The 17258-nt window shown below is 51.6% G+C and overlaps 2 protein-coding genes across 2 annotated transcripts; both read left to right on the top strand.

Moving 5' to 3' along the window:
- Nucleotides 1-4339: 4339 nt before the first annotated feature.
- On the top strand, nucleotides 4340-10480 carry LOC147645422 (endogenous retrovirus group PABLB member 1 Env polyprotein-like; the record flags this gene model as incomplete). The annotated part of the gene is given in 2 exon segments (XM_086874636.1): nucleotides 4340-5007; nucleotides 10444-10480. Coding segments are annotated over 2 exon segments (705 nt in total), but the record flags the coding sequence as incomplete, so codon positions are not given.
- Nucleotides 10481-10721: 241 nt separating this feature from the next.
- Nucleotides 10722-16877, top strand: LOC147645421 (maestro heat-like repeat-containing protein family member 7). The gene is made up of 16 exons (XM_086874635.1): nucleotides 10722-11367; nucleotides 11467-11625; nucleotides 11895-11959; nucleotides 12069-12218; nucleotides 12408-12556; nucleotides 12861-13008; nucleotides 13258-13445; nucleotides 13535-13672; nucleotides 13967-14081; nucleotides 14254-14391; nucleotides 14605-14781; nucleotides 14918-15073; nucleotides 15232-15333; nucleotides 15705-15807; nucleotides 16088-16144; nucleotides 16435-16877. The coding sequence occupies exons 1-16, from the start codon at nucleotides 11244-11246 to the stop codon at nucleotides 16632-16634; spliced, it is 2169 nt and encodes a 722-aa protein (XP_086730761.1). The 5' UTR covers nucleotides 10722-11243; the 3' UTR covers nucleotides 16635-16877.
- Nucleotides 16878-17258: the final 381 nt, after the last annotated feature.

The raw sequence follows: 17258 nt of genomic DNA, 5'->3' as shown, positions 1-17258 counted from the left end.
ATTTTACCTGGAGTAATTGATGTGGACTATTCTGGTGAAATATATATCATGGCATATACACTGGCACCACCAGCCAGAATTGATAAGGGACAGCGAATTGCACAATTGGTGCCACTACCACAATATACCCATCAATTGACACCATTGAAAAATCAATTACAGGGTACGGGTGGATTTGGTTCTACAGGAGGACTTACATTGCTTACCCTGGGCTTAAACACTCGACCCAAGCGAAAAGTTGTTCCCAATTATAATGGAGAATCCCACCAATTAGAAGGACTATTGGATACTGGGGCAGACTCAAGTATTGTTGCTCCACAGTACTGGCCCCAGGAATGGCCTTTGTTGTCCAGTATGGTTACTGTTACAGGGGTGGGAGGCTTAACTTTGGCAAAAAGGTCTCCTCAAATCCAGATTCAATTAGATGGTAAGGTCATCAATTCTGTTTTGTCAATTGTTCCATTACCAGACAAGGTTCAATGTCTAATAGGGCGAGATATTTTGTCACAACTTGGTGTTATTTTGACCAATGAGCACCCTTTAGAGTAGAGGCCATTGTTTGGACTTTCCCACTCCCACTTAAATGGATAATTCAGGAACCAGTATGGGTTGAACAGTGGCCTTTAAAAAGGGAAAGTCTGCAGCAAGCTCATCAATTAGTGCTGGAACAATATCAACAAGGACATTTAAAGTTGTCAACAAGTCCTTGGAATGCCCCTATTTTTGTTACTAAAAAGAAATCTGGAAAATATCGATTATTGCACGACTTACATGCAGTAAATGAACAAATGGAGCCAATGGGGGCACTGCAATCTGCTTTGCCCAATCCTGCAATGTTGCCAAGAGATTGGCCCTTGTTAATAATTGATTTAAAGGACTGTTTTTTCACTATCTCACTGCATGAACAGGATACTTGCAGATCTGCTTTTACCTTGCCCTTCATTAAATTGAGCAGAACCAGACAAGAGATTTGAATGGACAGTTTTACCACAGGGTATGTGTAATTCTCCTACCTTGTGCCAGCTTTATGTTGATAATGCTTTGCAGCCACTACGTGTTCAATGGCCTACAACCATTATTTATCACTATATGGATGATATTCTTTTTGCTCAGTCACAACCTTTTGCAGATTAACAAGTTACAGACATTCAAACACAACTACTTCAGAATGGACTGGTTGTTGCACCTGAGAAAATACAGCAGTCATCCCCATGGAAATATCTCGGGGGGACTTTAACTGAGCAGTATGTTGCCCCTCAGAAACTGTCATTGAACATGTCACTTCATACTGTTCATGATGCTCAGCGATTGCTGGGGGATTTGCAATGCCTTAAACCTGTTGTGGGTATTCCTAATGAACTTTTACAACCCTTATGACCTTTGTTAAAAGATACTGATCCTACAGCACCTATACAGGTCACCAGTGAACAACAAGAAGTTCTCAATAAAATAATGGACTGTGTCCAGACAGGTGTTGTTTGTAGGCGAGATCCAGACTTGGACATCAACCTTACTGTATGGTTTGGACCTCAACATCTCATTGGTGCCCTGACACAGCAACAAAAGGAAACAGGGGAGATACGGGTATTAGAGTGGTTGTTGCCACCACTACAACAGAGACATACCTTAATTCAAAAAATTGAAATTTTAGCAGATTTAATAAAACAAAGGTAGAAGCGATTGTGACAAATTATGGGTGCAGATCCAGCTGTAATTCAGATACCAATAAAAAAGGACACTTTAGATTGGTATTTAATTCACAGCTCCACACTGCAAGAAGCACTGCTTGACAACAGCAGTGTGGTCAGTACTGAGGAGGTGCCTGGAATACCACTACGATGGATAGGCCAGCAGAATTGGATTGAAAAGCCCAAACGATCATTTGTGCCGTTACCAGGGGCATCAATGGTGTTCACTGATGCTGGAAAGAAATCTCGCACAGCTGCTGCTACATGGCAAAATTCACAAGGACAACGGAATCATCACATTATTACAGCTCAAAAGGAGGACACATTACAAACTCTGGAATTAGTCGCTGTTGTTTGGGTTTTGGTGCAGTTTAAGGGTCCTGTTAATGTGGTAACTGATTCTTTATATGTTGCAGGAGTGAGTGAACGTATTGAAAAAGCAGACATAAAGGAAGTAAAAAACCCTCGTTTATATGAACTGTTTTTGCAGCTTCAAAGAGCAGTAAAGTTGAGGACTGCTGCCTTTGTTATTATCCATATTCATAGCCAGAAATGGGATGTGGGTTTAGGAGAAGGAAATGCTAGGGCAGATCAATTGGTTTCTTTGACACAAAATAGCCCTGTCCCACCACAGACATTAGCTAGAGAAGCTCATGCCATCTTTCATCAAAATGCAAATGGTCTCCATCGAGAGTTTCAGATACCTTTGGAGGAGGCTCAGGCTATCGTCAAAGCATGTCCTATTTGTAGTTTTCATAATCAAGGCAGTGGATTGGGTCTTGGGGTAAACCCTAGAGGATTTACAGGCTAATGAGTTGTGGCAAATGGATATTACTCATGTTGCAGAATTTGGGAGAGTTAAGTATGTACATGTCACCATTGATACTTACAGTCATTACATCTGGGCCACAGCTCAATCTGGTAAGAAAGCACGGAATGTTGAGCGACATTTAGTAAGTTGTTTTGCAGTCATGGGAGTTCCATGTTCTATCAAAACAGACAACGGGCCTGCTTATTGTAGTAGTAGAATTAAGCAGGTGATGCAATCATGGGGAATCAGACACATAACAGGGATTCCACATTCTCCTACGAGTCAGGCAATAGTAGAACGAGCTAATGGTACTTTAAAGCAATATCTGAACAAATTTAGAGAGATCAAAGATCCACAAGAATGATTATTGCATTGTTTGTTTTAAAATTTCTGTGTATTTTCGGAAACAGTGATTTGCCTGCAGCAATACGTCATAGTGCACCTGAAGCAGAGAAAACTCAAAGTCCAATATGGGTTCGCTATAAGGATCCAAAAACAGGTCTGTGGGGAGGTCCCAGCAAGGTACTGTATTGGGGACGTGGTTATCTTTGTGTGTCTACCCCCACAGGGCCTGTCTGGGTGCCGAGCCGATGGACTAAACCTGCTGATCCCAGGGATTTACCTTCAGCTGATCCAGAAAATTCTGCAGATACTTCTCGCTCTCTACCATCAACATAGAGACGGGATCTGATGGACTCTCACATGCAAATCTTGTGTACAGTACCAGAGTGTGAATGTTATCCTTTTGTATGCTACATTTGTAAAGTGTGTAAAGAAAAGTGGTGGGCACATTCTAAGTGGGGTCCATCCCCAAGAGGGATTTGTACAGAGTGTTACAACTTTGAAAGAAATTTCACTGAGGTTGCATTACAGGAAGGTATACAAACAGGACAATTTGAAAAAGGATCTGATAGATGGTGGGAGATTTTTGCTTTTGGGATAAACCCAGAAAATTATTGTTATCATCCTAATACCCCTTTGCCGTATATTATTGAAATAACCACAATGCGCTGTCATAAAACACTGACACAGGTCAGGTGTGATATTCCAGGGGTAAAAAATAAAAATTGGGAGCAATTCTTAAAACGGCAGTCTCGAGAGAAAGGGTCTTTCCCTGAAAGTTATCCCTGCTGCTGAGAAGATGGAACAGCCCGTGGTTCGAAGCAACTGAATCGACGGGCGAGGCAGAGGGGTAAAAGAAAAGGGAAGCAAGATCTCACATGGGATCCAGCCAAGATGCTGGCTGAACTGCCACAATCTTTTTAAAGTCCTTAAGAGACTATCTCTGATTCGGTTGTTGTAGTGGTTTACCATGATAAAGGGAAATGAGGGGCTCTTGATTGACATTGATGAAAGACAAAATATGTGGATAATGTGGGCCAATCAAACTGGACAGGATAATTTTTGCCTTTCAATGGCTACCCCTTCGGATCCTTTTCTAACTTGTTTAGTGGGCGCACCTTTAGAGGATTCACTCAATGCCACAATGTTTAAAAACTGTACAAAGAATTGGAAAACACCCAAGGAAGCAAACAAAACATTATGTGAAATCCCATCAGGTAAATTCACGATCAATATCTGTGACACAGGTTTAATCCCAGCAAATCCCATTGGTGCTCAAAACTGGTACATTGCTACAGGTTTAAATGTTACCGGGTCAGAGCCACGAGAGTTAAGACTGTTAGGCTCAGCCCCTAGCAATTATTGTTTAACTTTTGTCAATTGGGCTAGGAACAATCATGCAAAAAGGTCTCGTGGGCCAAATGGTACAAATGTTTCTCCACAAAATTTGCTATATTTGCAAAATAATGATGCATACTGTGGCAATTGGTCTCACAAGGTAAATTCTAGCAGTTCACCTCTGCAATTACCACCTGGTATTTTTCTAATCTGTGGAGATCGTGCATGGCAAGGACTGCCAGCAAACATTTATGGAGGGCCTTGTTATTTTGGGAAATTGACATTGTTTGCACCCACTATACAGCAACTATGAGGAGCCAATAGAACCAGGTTATGAACAAAGAGAAGTGTGTTCCAATTGGGGCCAGAATGCAAGGATCAGGTTGAACTTTGGGAACGTCCTACAGTGATCGTGTCATCTATTTTTACACCTGGAGTATCTAGTGCTCAAGCCTTAACACAGTTACGACGACTGGCATGTTGGACAGGAAAACAGTTTAATATTACATCAAAGGTTTTGTCTGATTTGCTTTTGGAAATGAAGAGTGTTAGGCATGCTGTATTGCAGAATAGAGCTGCTATTGATTTTTTGCTATTAGCACAGGGCCATGGCTGTGAAGACTTTGAGGGGATGTGTTGCATGAATCTTTCTGACCATTCAGTGTCTATTCATGCTCATCTCCGACAACTACAGAACAATATGAAAATATTAACCATGGAAACAAATCCATTAGAGGAATGGTTTCAATCCCTAGGTCTCACAGGATGGTTAAAATATTTGGCACAAATGGCAATTGTTGTTATATTGATCATTGTGATTGTGTTACTGTTTATTCCTTGCATACTGCAATGCTTGCAAAACATGATGAAAAGGGCTACTTCTACAGTTTTGTTAGTACAAAAAGAAAACAGAGGAATTACAGAGGAATGGCTAGAGAGCAAAGGTCATGTTCCCATGCAGCAGTTAGCTGGGAAAGAATGAGACAATAGAGTACCGTTGGTGTGAGATGTTGCAAGGTCAGGAAGGCCTTAGTGATAACTGTTAACTGAGAACAGGACGCTGTGATCAGAAGAATGTGAATTCAGCATAGATGAGCGATCACAGGAATGTGGAATTAGGTGGAGTTGACCTTAAATAAAAATATCCAAGAATGAGCTTGCTTTTGCACTATGTATGAGCCTAATTATTGATGCTATATAAGTGGTTTTAGAGTTACCAATAAATGAGACTTGCTGATCATTCATATTGAGTGCTGCATTTCTCCTGCCGAACTCATCATTTAGGTCCAAGTTCCAAACTGCAAATTTTTACACTCAAGACACAGTCATGAAGAACATGTATTTCAATTTTCTATTCCTTTAACTGCAGTGTAAAATATCTTAATATTGGAAAACATCCATAAAATCTCTCAAGGAAGGCAGCTAATGGATCCTTTTCACTAGCACGGGTACAAACTAAGGAACTAAAATCAAAGCTGAGTTCTCTTTTTCAAAAGATCAGTTACCTCTGTCTTACTCCAGTGTTATAGAAGATTTTTCACTACACATTTGGGGGTAATTTTTATCTTTCATATTTTTGGGGGGGGTTTTTTTGCTTGCTTTTGTTGTTTTTGTTGGTTTTTTTTACAGAAAACATGTCCTAGAAAAGGCATGTCCTTTGCTCCTGGTTCCCGTGTGGAGCAGCTCCCTTCCCGCTGGCTGAGCTGCTCAGGCAGAGCCCGGCAGCTCCTGGCCCTGCAGGGCTGAGGCTTTTCCCCGTTGCTGGGCACAGACTGATGGAGCAGCAGTGCTGAACACGGGCACACGCAGAGGGAGCAGAGCAGCTGCCTTTGCCCACCTGAAGCTCCAAGGCCAAACTCTGAGCAGGCACGGCTGCAAGAGACTCGCAGGCTCCCTGTTGGCTCTGCTGCCCCACTTGTGCCCGGCCCAGCTCTGCGGGAGGCAGAGGGAGAACAAGGGGCAGCTCCCTCCCAGCCCCAGCCCAGGGACCCCTCCAGCCCCGGGCCTTGGGGCACTGTCAGCACCCGCTGCTCCAGCCACGGCTTCTGCTGGCACTGACAGCAACAACCAAACTGGGGCTGGTCCCGAGGGAGCAGCAGCAGTGCCTGCATCTGATCCCTCAGTCTGGGGCAGCCCCCTGGCAGAACAGAGGGCACAGCAAGAGGGACAAAACCAGTCAAGGTCAGAGACTGGGAAGAGCCAGAGCTGGGAGCAGGAACAGCTGCTTCATTGAATGCTGGAGAAAGCTCTTGGCTGGCTCAAAGCACTGAAAGGTGTGAAGGGCAGAGAGGAGGCCACACCAAACAATGCTCCTGTTTTCACATTTCCCCTCTCCGTGTCCCAGAAGGAATTGAATGAACTTATTCTTCTCTCCCAGTTGTCTCCTTCAGCTTGAGCAGCTCAGCACCGGGAGCTGAAGGAGCTGAAGCCTCAGGCCACAAGAGCTGAGCAAGAGGGGGCTTTTGGACTAAAGTAATGCTGCTAAGTAATGGACCTAGCTGAATGCAGCAGATAGAATCCTGGTATTATAGAATCCATTCTGCTGGAAAAGACCTCTGAGCTCATCCAGTCCAGCCAGTCACCCAGCAGTGTCAAGCCCCCCACTAAACCTCGTTTCTGAAGTGCCAAGGTCTGCACAACAGGCCCTGAGTGAGGCCTGAACAACAGGCCCTGAGCCAAAGGTGATCTCTGAATGAACCTTCCAGCCAAAGGTTACCTGTCCATCTGCTCATTACTGAAATATTCATGGTCATGAACACTGTGATAGATGTATCCACTCATCAATGAAACATGGATTGACCTTTCTGTGTTTAGAAGCCAGACAAGGCCATGAAATCTGACATCTGGCCTTGTTTGGGGTGTATGGTCAGGGTCGACTCCCTTGGTTCCTCCTTGAGGCCTGGCCAGGCTTTGGCAGGGACGCAAGAGGAGGATGAAACCAGATATTCCCACACCAGAAGTGCTGTCAGTTTGTTTATTCAGCACTATCAAAGCTGGGCCCTCTCTCACAGCGGGGTTGGAGCCTCACCTGTGGCTGGAGGCACCTGCAGCAATTCCCAGTGTCTGGAGTGGCTCTCCAGCCCTTGGCTGTGACAGCTTCCCCAGCTGATGGGTGGATCTGGGGATGGCAAAGTCTGAGGGGAACTGGTGCTGGATCTTTGTTAATCCCTGCAGGCAATCTTTGGCACTGATGATTGGATTCATTGCTGAGCTGCTCCTTTTGTCATCTTTTGCTGCTTGGAGCTGCAGTAAGTGACACTGATTCCTTCAGGTGGAGTTTGTGCCTTTGGTGCTGACTCTGCCCGCTGCTGAAACAAAACTGGCAAAGTCTAGCCAGATCACAACAAAATGCCACTTTTAAAATGTAAATGTAAGGAATCAGTCCCATCTGTAATTCCCAGAAGGGAAGCTCTCCCCAGAGTTCGCTGGCTCTGGAGTGGGGCTGAGGTCGGAGCACCGTGCGAGCAGTGGGGCAGTCGGTTAAAAGAGGCTGAACCGCTGGATGTCTTAAAATGCATCCAAACATTGCATATGGGAAAATGAAAAGAACTCATGGGTTTGGGAAGACAAGGAGGGATTTTGTTAACAGCACCAACAGAAGGAACAATTGTTTTCGGAATGCTCCCACGTGGAGTGACAGAAGAAGTCACTTAGTCTTTAGCTAAGGTTTGTTTGTCCAAGTAAAATAATAATAACAATAACAATAATAATAGTAATAACAACACAATAATATATATTTATATATATAACTAAAAATTGATAATGTGAAATAATGCTGACAATTCCAATTTGTATCCTTTGGCTGCTCACTGTAACACTAAAATACCCTACAAAAAAGGACTAGCAAAGACCCAAATGTCAATGGTAAACATTGTGAACTGTATACAAGGAATAAAGGAGGAAGGGATAAAACTGGCTATTTTTATAGGGTTTGGTGATGCTGTGATGTGGAATGCTTTGTCTGTTCCTGGGAAAAACACAGTGATTAAGACTGCTGGGTTTTTCATGTACCACACGATCTACAAGCTAGAGGATTGGTTGAACAATTGTTAAAAGAGCAGTTGATAAAATGAGGAGATGGGAACCTGTCCCGGTGGAGAACCCATCTCCCAGATGGGCTCCATGCCCTTAACAATGGGCCCACTGGGAAATGGAAACCCCTGGGTGTGCACAGCTGCACCCAATTTGCAAACACAGCCATGGACAGTGAGACTTGGACTGCCTGGGAAATTGTTCTGGCTGTGATGGCCCCTGCCAGGGCCACCCCAGAGGCTGCAGGGCTGGACCTTCATGCACTGGAATTCATTAGGAGAAATCAGAAGCAAATGAGAGTTTACAATACAGGAATAAGAATTCAGATTCCTCCAGGACACTTTGGTTTGATAACTGCTCACTGGAGCTTGGCCTTGCAAAGGGTTCATGTCACGGGAGGAGGAATTGATGCAGATTATCAAGGAGAAATTGAAGTAAGTCTGTTAAACAATAGTGAACAAGATTTGATTGTTCAACCCCATGACAAGGTAGAAGAAATATTGATATCGCAATTGAAAAAATAATTGTGAAGAAAGAATATCCACTTCAAATTGCCTCCATTTGTGGATAAAAAGAGTTTGGACCCAGCAGTCCTAATAAAGGAGACAGAGTGTGGGTCCAGAGGCCAAATGGCCCTCCCGAGCCAGCTGAAGGAACACCTCTGGGCAAAGACAACACTGTTGGAATCCTGAGACCTGGGCAGGAACAATGGGAATATGTCCCTGCAGCCAAGTGTTCTCTGCCAGAACAAGTCGATGGGATGGGATATTGTTTTACAGACCCTGCCAGACCAAATCTCCCTGTTTGCCCCAACGGCCCCTTTGGAGAATGCTCAGATCCACGGGGCTCCATGTGAAGGCTGATGTGACCCTGAGGGACTTCCACACCAATTCCAGCCAGGAGCCTGGCTGTCCCTCAGGGACTGGGACCCGGCACCTCTCCAGCCAAAGGGAAAAGGACCCCAGCAAGCCTTGTTAGCCACAGACAGCGCGGTAAAGCTGAACAGCAAAGGACCTTGAGGACATTATTCTGGAATTCAAAAGGTGCCAGCTCCATGGACAACAGAATTATTGTTCCTAACGTGAATGAGAGTGAGGAAAAAGAATGAGTAAGCTTGTGATGGTAAAGCACAGAAATCCTTTCACATTGTGGCCTCCAGCTAGAACAGGGCTTGGTTTCTCCTGAAGGGAAATCTCAGTCAATCCTGTAAAACTGATAATTGCATTCCTGTGTTCCACAGCACAGTTTTCTCTGAGTGTCCCTGCACTGGATCCGTTACAAGTCAGAGCCCATTGACAGAGTTTTGGCCACAGGGTGAGCCCTCCGAGGGAACCCCATTCCTCCCAACCTGAGCTGAGAACATACCCAGCAATTAGTTACATTGAGTATTTTGGCTACTTTGATCTTTAAATTTTCAAAATAATTTTGATGACTAATGCCTTGATTGAACTTCAGAGGTGTTTCTGGCAAACAAAGATCCTGTCTGACTCTCAAGATACAACTTACAGGTGTTGGGGGTTACGTGTCCTTTATTTTCTATTTAGTTCTGGCTTGCCTGTGGAATTTTTACTCATGACTTGCAGGGAAAACTTAACTGCGGGTACCTGGTGGGTGCTTGAGGAAAGATAAAGAGTTTGGCTGGGCCCAGGGAGGGAAGGGGGCAGGAAAAGGGGAGGGTGGGGACAGTTTGGTGGCTTCTTCAGCTTCTGAGAAGAACACTTTGGGTGCAGAGCTGTTGTGGTGGGGAGAAGGGAATTTCGCCATCACCCAGATGGAGCTGCTGCTTCTTCTCCTTCTTCCCTCTTCATTGGTGGCCTCGCACCCCCTGTCCTGCCGGGACGTTTGGCAGTGCCAGCCACCGCCACGGAGCTGCTGATCCACCTCAGCCACTGGCCCGGGATCTCAGCTCATCCCTGCTGTTCCAGCTGAGTGTTCCTCAGAGCCCTGCAGGAGCACCAGCACTGACTGCCAACCCGAGGGGGTTTGTGAAACAAAGCCTCTCCTCCATCCTTTCCCGTCTCAGCCCAGAAAGCTGTCACGGGGTCCCTGGCTCTGTTTTCTTGCTAACGCTGTAGTTATTGTTGTTTGTTTGCCTGGTTATAAATATTAGTAAAAAACTGTCATTCCTATCCCCAGATCTCTGCCTGAGAGCCCCTTGATTTCAAGATTATCATAATTCGGAGGGAGGGGGTCTACATTTTTCATTCCAAGGGAGGCTCCTGCCCTCCCTAGCAGACACCTGTCTCCAAAAACCGAGACATTTGCATGAGAAAATTTTACAAAGTTTTCAATAAAATTCTTATTGATAAATTTGCCTCCATTTCATTTCTAACAAGCTGTTCCTAAAGATCCCGTCAGGCTGTCTTAGACACTTTGGGCAAGGGATTCCTTCCAAGCTGGGCCACTTGGGGGGGATGGGGGCGGCCCCAGGGCGGAGGGCAGGGTGTGCAAGGGCCCTTTGTGACACGCTGCAGCACGGTCACCGTGGGATGGTGGCAACGGGAGCAGATGTCAAAGGGCCCTTTGTGACACGTGCTGCCATAGGAGCTGGCGGTGACAGGGCCACGCCACAGTGCTCGGTGCACGCGACGGGTCAGGACGCGCCAGAGCGGTGCTGTGAGGAGCCCCCGCACAGCGCACTCCTTAGTGTCGGACCTGGAGCTTTTCTGAAGGATTATTCCTACAGGTGACCTCGAGGCCAGACCAAAGGTCTTGCTGACCTGTGGCCTTGCTGAGCCTTCCATCTTAAGGTTCTCTTGAGGGCAGACCGTGGGACTTGGTGACCCGGAGCTTTTCCGACGTGTCGCCCATCCCTGCAGTCTCTGCCCTTGAGACCAGACCACAATCCCTGTCGAGGAGCCTCCTGTCCTTGTGGCAGGAGCCCTCAAGACCCAAGTGCAGGACTCGCTGTCTTGCAATCTTGCCAGGACTTGAGTCTTGCAGGTGCCTTCCAGGCACGACTGCAGGACTTGCTGACTCTGAGCTTTTCCGAGCCATCACTCCTGCAAGCAGCCATAAATCCAGTCACTGCCATGGAGCAGCGACCCCCAAGAGTGCCCAAGTTGGCCTGGCTTGAGGAGGTGGAAGAAGAAGGCTCTGGAGCTGTCCTGGCACAGGAGTCTGAAGAGGTGCAGGAGTTCCAGGCACCACAGGAGGGTGAGTTGCAGAGCTCGGCCTTAGGGCTAGTGCCTGTTGCCAGCTTGGCCCCATCCCATTCCATGCCATGCCATCCCCTGGTGCTGTTCCTATGGAAAGGATGGGAGAGTCCGAAAGAAGATAGGGAGCAGCGACCCCCAAGAGTGCCCAAGCTGGCCTGGGTGGAGGAGGAAGAGGAGGAGGTCGAGGAAGAAGGCCCTGGAACTGCCCCAGCACCAGAGACCGAAGAGGTGCAGCAGTTGCAGCCGCTGGAGGAGGGTGAGTGGCAGAGCTGGGCCACAGGGCTGGTGCCTGCGGCCATCTTGGCCCCATCCCATCCCATTGCATCCCATCTCATCCCATCCCACACTGTCCTGTGGACACACACCCATGGACAGCACAAAAAAGGGGCTGGGGCTGCCCCCGCAGCAGTGGCCGTGCTGCATCCCCTGGGGCATCCCGGGACTGTCCCTGCCTGGGCAACGCAGGGCTGGGCTGTGCTCTCTGGCCTCTCCCGCAGCCCCTCAGCTCTGGCTGCTCTTTGCCAGATGCAGCCATGGACGGCACACAAGAGCAGGACACCGCCCGTGGCCGCTTCCGCAGAGCAGCGCAGGTACCTGCAGCCATCCCCACCTGCGCTGGGCCTGCTGGCACTGCTCAGCCCAGCACCGCACTTGGAGCACTCCATGCAACTTCCCTGTCTTCCTGCCCTTCTCCTACAGTTTCTTTACCAATTTATCACGAGAATTGGCAAGGAAGACACCAGACCTATGGACACTGAGGTCAAGGCATCCTCAGAGGTCTTGGCAGAACAGAGCAGCGCTGCCCAGCTGGATCTGCTTGTAGAGACGGCTCTTTTCAATCCAGAGCAAGTAAGCAGCCTGTGGCCAGCCTTTGATCCTCCAGCAATTGCTTGGCTTTCCCAAGCCACGCCTGCTGCTCACTTGAAGCTTTTGAGGCCATGGCAGTGGGCTGGAAGAGAAGCACTTGTCTGGGGAAGAAGCTGGGCACATTGCTGACTCCCTCTGCTAGCATTCCAAGTCTCCCTGTGCCTTCTCCAGGTGCCCGGCGTGGTGAGGTACATCCACCAGTGGCTCATGGCAAATGAGGCTGCTGAGCACAGGATGGACTGGGCCCTGATGCAAGTGGCCGAGGCAGAGCCCGATGATGTGGCCATCACTCTCCTGCGGGTGGCCCCAACGTGTGACAGGTATGGGGCCCAGCTGCCCCGAGGCCTCAGGGCTCCCCAGCCCATCACCCTGTACAGCCCGGCCCTGGGCTGTGAGCAACACAGACTTCCAGGGCCCTCTGGCTGCTCCCTTTGCCAGCCCTGCTACAAAGTCGGCCCCCGAGCCTGCTGCCGTGCTGCCAGCCTGCCCCTCAGGGGCCTGTCCCCACAGGGCTGGGCTGCCTGGCTGCTGCTGCCGCTCAGGGCCAGTGGGCACAGGCAGAGCTGGCGGCCAGCTCAGCTCCCCGCTGCTGCCCAGCCCACGGTGCTGTGTCTGACCCCGCAGAGCTGCTATGGCCATGTGGACGACCATCTTGCTCTCGCCCTGGATTTCAGAGGAAGTGACACCGCTCCTCATCAATGTGGTGGGGAGCTGGCCGCAGAAAAACCTGGGCACCTCTGATGGGGACAAGACAGCTGTCTTTTCCCTGACTGTGAGTTCCGGGAGCTGGCCTTTGCTCACCGCAAGGCCGGCCGCCTCTCCAGCAGCTCTGTTGCCTCCTTCCCCCACTGCATCTCCCTGCTTCAGGCACTGGCCACAAACCTGGCCTAGGGGCAGCTTCAGGGCCACCAGGCCCGCTCCTTCCCCTGCGTCTCCCCTGGCCTCTCCCTGCCACGCTCAGGCCCTGCCACACGGACGCCCCGGCACTGAGCGCTGTCTCGGGCTGCTTTGTCCTCTGCAGGCAACTCTGGTGATGTGGAAGATCCTCCAGGGGCCCTGTTGCCCACAGATCCTCACAGTCTATTTCCCCCGCCTCTTTGTGCATCTCCTCTTCCAAACGTACTTCAGTACTTTGTATATGACAGAGGACGTCCATACCTTCTGGAAGGAATGCCAGGAGCAACACAGCCTCTCCACCAGCGCCAACAGGTGCTCCATGCCAGTCCTCTTGTCCCTGCCACTTCCCCAGCCTCAGAGCCAGCGCTCCCAGCATCACCTGGGCTTTGCTGTACACACAGGTTTGCAGTGCAGACCCTGAAGGCCCTGCTCTGCAGTCTCCACTTGGAGCATGTGGTGGTGGCAATGGAACGCAAGCGTGGCTGGGACACGCTGCTCTGTGCTGACACCCACCACTATGCCATGGGTCTGCTGGCCAGGTGAGCCCCCCTTCTCCCCACTGCCTCTGACATTTGTGCCCCCTGCCCGGGATGCCCCCCCACAGTCCCCATGGCCATGGGCCTGAGGGCCTCGTCACCGAGGGCCTCGTCAGTGAGGGATGGCCAAGGAGACTGCAAAAGGCTGTGAGAGGAGGGTGCGCAGGAGCAGCCACATCTCAAGGGCCCAAATCCCCTCACAGGGTGCTGGGGCAATAGGACAACTGTGTCAGTAAGTCCTGGGAGAGGTTTTTCGCACCCTTGCTGAGACTCTTTCTGCCATTTTCTGCCTTCCAGGGTAATGCGCCGTGCATCTGGCCACTTGTGTAAAGGTACCTTAAGCTACCTGCTTGAGGTGCTCAGCAAACCGTTGCCACACTGGGATGTCTCTGCCATGGCATTCCTTGTGGAGGTGAGCCTGATGGCCAGCACTACCTCGCTCAGATCCCTGCCAGCCCTGTCCCCTGCCATAGCCACAGCTGCCTGGGATGGCAACCGCGCCCTGTGCTGCTGCCTGGGCCCAGCCCTGCGCACTTCCAGGCTCCTGCCGGCCGGCTCCTCTCTCACTGCCCTGTGCCTTTCAGCTCCTAGATTGCCTGGACTTGAGTGACTGTGGTGACAGCCTAATGGAGATCTTGTATAAGTACCTGTGGTACAACTCCAGAGAGATGCATCACCAGGTTCTCAGGGCTCTCCTCCTGCTAAAGGACCATCCCTCCATGGTGAGAAGGGGGCAGCAGCTGAAGCCGTGTGGGCAGCATGAGGCTGGGCAATGCTGTCCCTTGGCCTTGGCTGGCCTTTGCCTTGGGCGCTGAGGCAGCTCCTCGCAGCTCTCCTGCCTCCTGCTTCAGCTGCCCGAGTGCTTTGGGACAGCCCTTTGGCCTCTGGGCCCTGCGGCAGCTGCCCGGGCTTTCACACCCTTGTGTTCTGCACAGGCCGAAAGAATTCAGAGCCTGACAGGAAGACTAGTGCACCTCCTGTGGGACTTGGACAGTGACGTGGCCAGGATGAGCATTGCTCTCCTGAGCTATATTTTCAAGGATGAAGACACCCCAATATCCTGGCGCAGGGCCCTGCAGCTGGCTGAGCCGCTCCTGAAACTCCTGGACAATGTAAGGCTCTGTGCCCCAGCCACGGCCACTGCCTGCTGCCCGGACACTTTGTGCCCTGTGCATTTGCAGGCCTGCGCCAATGTGGGCCACAAGAAGCCAATGATGAGGTCATTTTTCCTTCCTTCCTTTCATACAGCCCGATAGCCAGGTGCAGCTGCTCTCCATGTTTCTCCTTCGAAGAGTGATGTCTTCGGCAGAAGAAGAAGGAAGAAAGCCCCTGAGGGAACGAGTGTACCAGAGCCTGCTCCCACTCTTTTTCCACTGCCAAGATGAGAATCGGCATGTGGCAGAGGTGAGGACTCCTGGGCTGCTGCTGCGCCTTGGCAGGGGGCTCAGCTGCCTCCTGCCCTGACGCAGGCTTGCAGGCTGCAGCCTCCTCCAGCCCTTGGCACTGGGACACTCCTGTGCCCTGCCTTGTGGGGCCATTTGCGGCTCTCTGCTGCTCCCCAGGCCACTCGGACAACGCTCCTTCGCGCGGCTCACTTCCTGAAGAGGCCAGACCTGGAAAAAGCTGTCAGGAAGGAGAAGCTGTGGAAGTTTGCCAAGCTCGTGGTAAGGACGGCCTGGAAGTGCCAGCATCAGACTAGAGAAGCCCCCTGGCCCCGGTGCTCAGTGTGTGGGGCTGGCAGCTGTGCCTCTGCCCACTGCTGCAGCCGGGGGCCGCACGGCTTCTTCTCCAGCCCCCCTGTGGCCCCGAGCCGGGTGCTGATGGAGCCCCGGCCCAGCGGGGCTGCGGGCCGGGCCGGCACCGCGGCTCCCCGGGCAGCAGCCGGCCCTCTGCCCCCTCCAGAGCCCGGCGCCAGCGGCTGCTGGCCGGGCCTCAGGGCTGGCCGGGCACGGGAGGCCGGGGCTAGCCGCAGGCAGCAGCGCCCGGCCGAGGGGCAGAGCCCGCGCCAACCCTTCCCTCCTGCCGCTCTCTCCAGCTGGCAGACCACAGGATCCCCTTGGCCGAGCACCTGCGCCGGGCCCTGCAGTACCTGCAGGACCCACAGGAGACCCTGCGAGCGGCGGCCATCAGGGTCATCGGTGAGTCCCGAGCCCGGGCTCCCTCCCCGCCCCGCCGCAGCTCGGCCCCAGCCCCGGCTGCTGCCCCGGCAGCGGCACCCGGGCCCGGCTCCCTGGAGCCCCGGCTGCCCTCGGGGCTGCTGCTGCCGGCCTCTGGCAGCCGTGCCCTTGGGCTGAGTCAGGGTGCGGCAAGGGCCCGGGCTGAGCCCTGCCGGGGCAGGAGGCCGTGTGGCCACAGGGCTGGCAGCGCCGCTGGCAGGGAGCTGTGCTGCTGGGACCCTGACAGGCTCTGTGTTCTCAGGGATGGCCGGGGAGCAGCTGAGGGGGCAGCAGGCAGAGCTCCAGGTTTTGTGCAGAGGTGAGCCAGGACAGCGGGCTGACAGCGGTGGCTGTCGGGGGCAGCTGCAAGCCCTGGCCAGGCTGTGGAGGGCTCTGCTCCCTGTGCCGATGAGGGGCAGCGTGGGCAGAGCACAGTGAGATTTCAGGGCCACGTGGGGCATTTGTGGCCAGCAGCTTCGGGCTGACCCCCTTGGTCCCTGCTCCCTCCTGGCCAAGGCAAGAGCGGGCTGGCATGGCCCTGGCAGGGGGCTCTCGCTGGGCCCCCGCAGCTCTGGGATCTGACCGTGGCTCTGTTCGTCTCTCTTGCAGCCCTCGAACGCCTGACGGAGGACAGAAGCGGTGCCGTGTCAGACCTGGCACTTGAAACGCTGTATGTCCTCCGGGCCATCCAGAGTGCCCGTTACTCCATTCTCCAGAGGATGGAAGACCAAATCCTCAGGGCATGGAGGACACGGCCTCGTCTGTCGGGCCTGGGCTGGCTGCACTGCTGGAGATGTGCTCAGCGCTGACCTGAGAGGCTCTGTCTTCTGGGGCCACATGGGCCAGCCAGGATTTTTTATATCATAAGGGTTGTTCTTTTCCATTTTTCTCTTCTTTTTAGTATGTCAATAATGTAGGATATGTTAGGGCTGAGAGGCTCTATCTTCTGGGGCCACATGGGCCATCTGTTATTTTTTGTTTCATAGAGATTGTTCTTTTCTTCGTTTCGTTTCCATCTAGTATGTAAATAATATAGGATATGTTATAAACCACAAGAGTCCCAAGACCATTCTTTTGCTGCCCCGGGTGTGTGGGGCATAGGGGAAGAGAGGGAAAAGGGTTCTTGTGTTCAGCAACCTGCCAGGGCATGCAGTGGTGCAGGGGAAATGGCCAGAAGCCCCTTGGCCTTTGGTGGTTGTGCTGAAGCCACAAGCCCTGTGGCAGGCAGGAAGCGCCATCTGTGTTCTGCTGCCCGTGTGTTGGTGCCGTGATGGCTGAGGAGCTGCTGGAGCTCCTGTGGGGCAGTGGCGCTGCTGCCGGGCCAGGCTGGGGGAGCCCCTGAGGGCACGGGGTGCTGGGAGGCCGTGAAGGGATGAGGGGCTGCGGAGGCCCAGATGGGACAAGGCAGTGGGAAGGCACGAGGGGGATGTGTG

Source organism: Cyanistes caeruleus, unplaced genomic scaffold (assembly GCF_971803275.1).
Source record: "Cyanistes caeruleus unplaced genomic scaffold, bCyaCae1.hap1.1 HAP1_SCAFFOLD_347, whole genome shotgun sequence".
NCBI lineage: Eukaryota > Metazoa > Chordata > Aves > Passeriformes > Paridae > Cyanistes > Cyanistes caeruleus.
Note: the sequence above shows the minus strand (reverse complement) of the source record. Positions and strands in the feature narration are given on the sequence as shown.

Bases quoted from the DNA above. Each gene is read 5' to 3' on its own strand.
- LOC147645421 (XM_086874635.1), top strand. From the start codon at position 11,244: ATGGAGCAGCGACCCCCAAGAGTGCCCAAGTTGGCCTGGCTTGAGGAG. The intron at 12,557-12,860 runs GTATGGGGCCCA...CTGACCCCGCAG, and splicing joins GTGGCCCCAACGTGTGACAG to AGCTGCTATGGCCATGTGGA. The intron at 13,673-13,966 runs GTGAGCCCCCCT...TCTGCCTTCCAG, and splicing joins GCCATGGGTCTGCTGGCCAG to GGTAATGCGCCGTGCATCTG.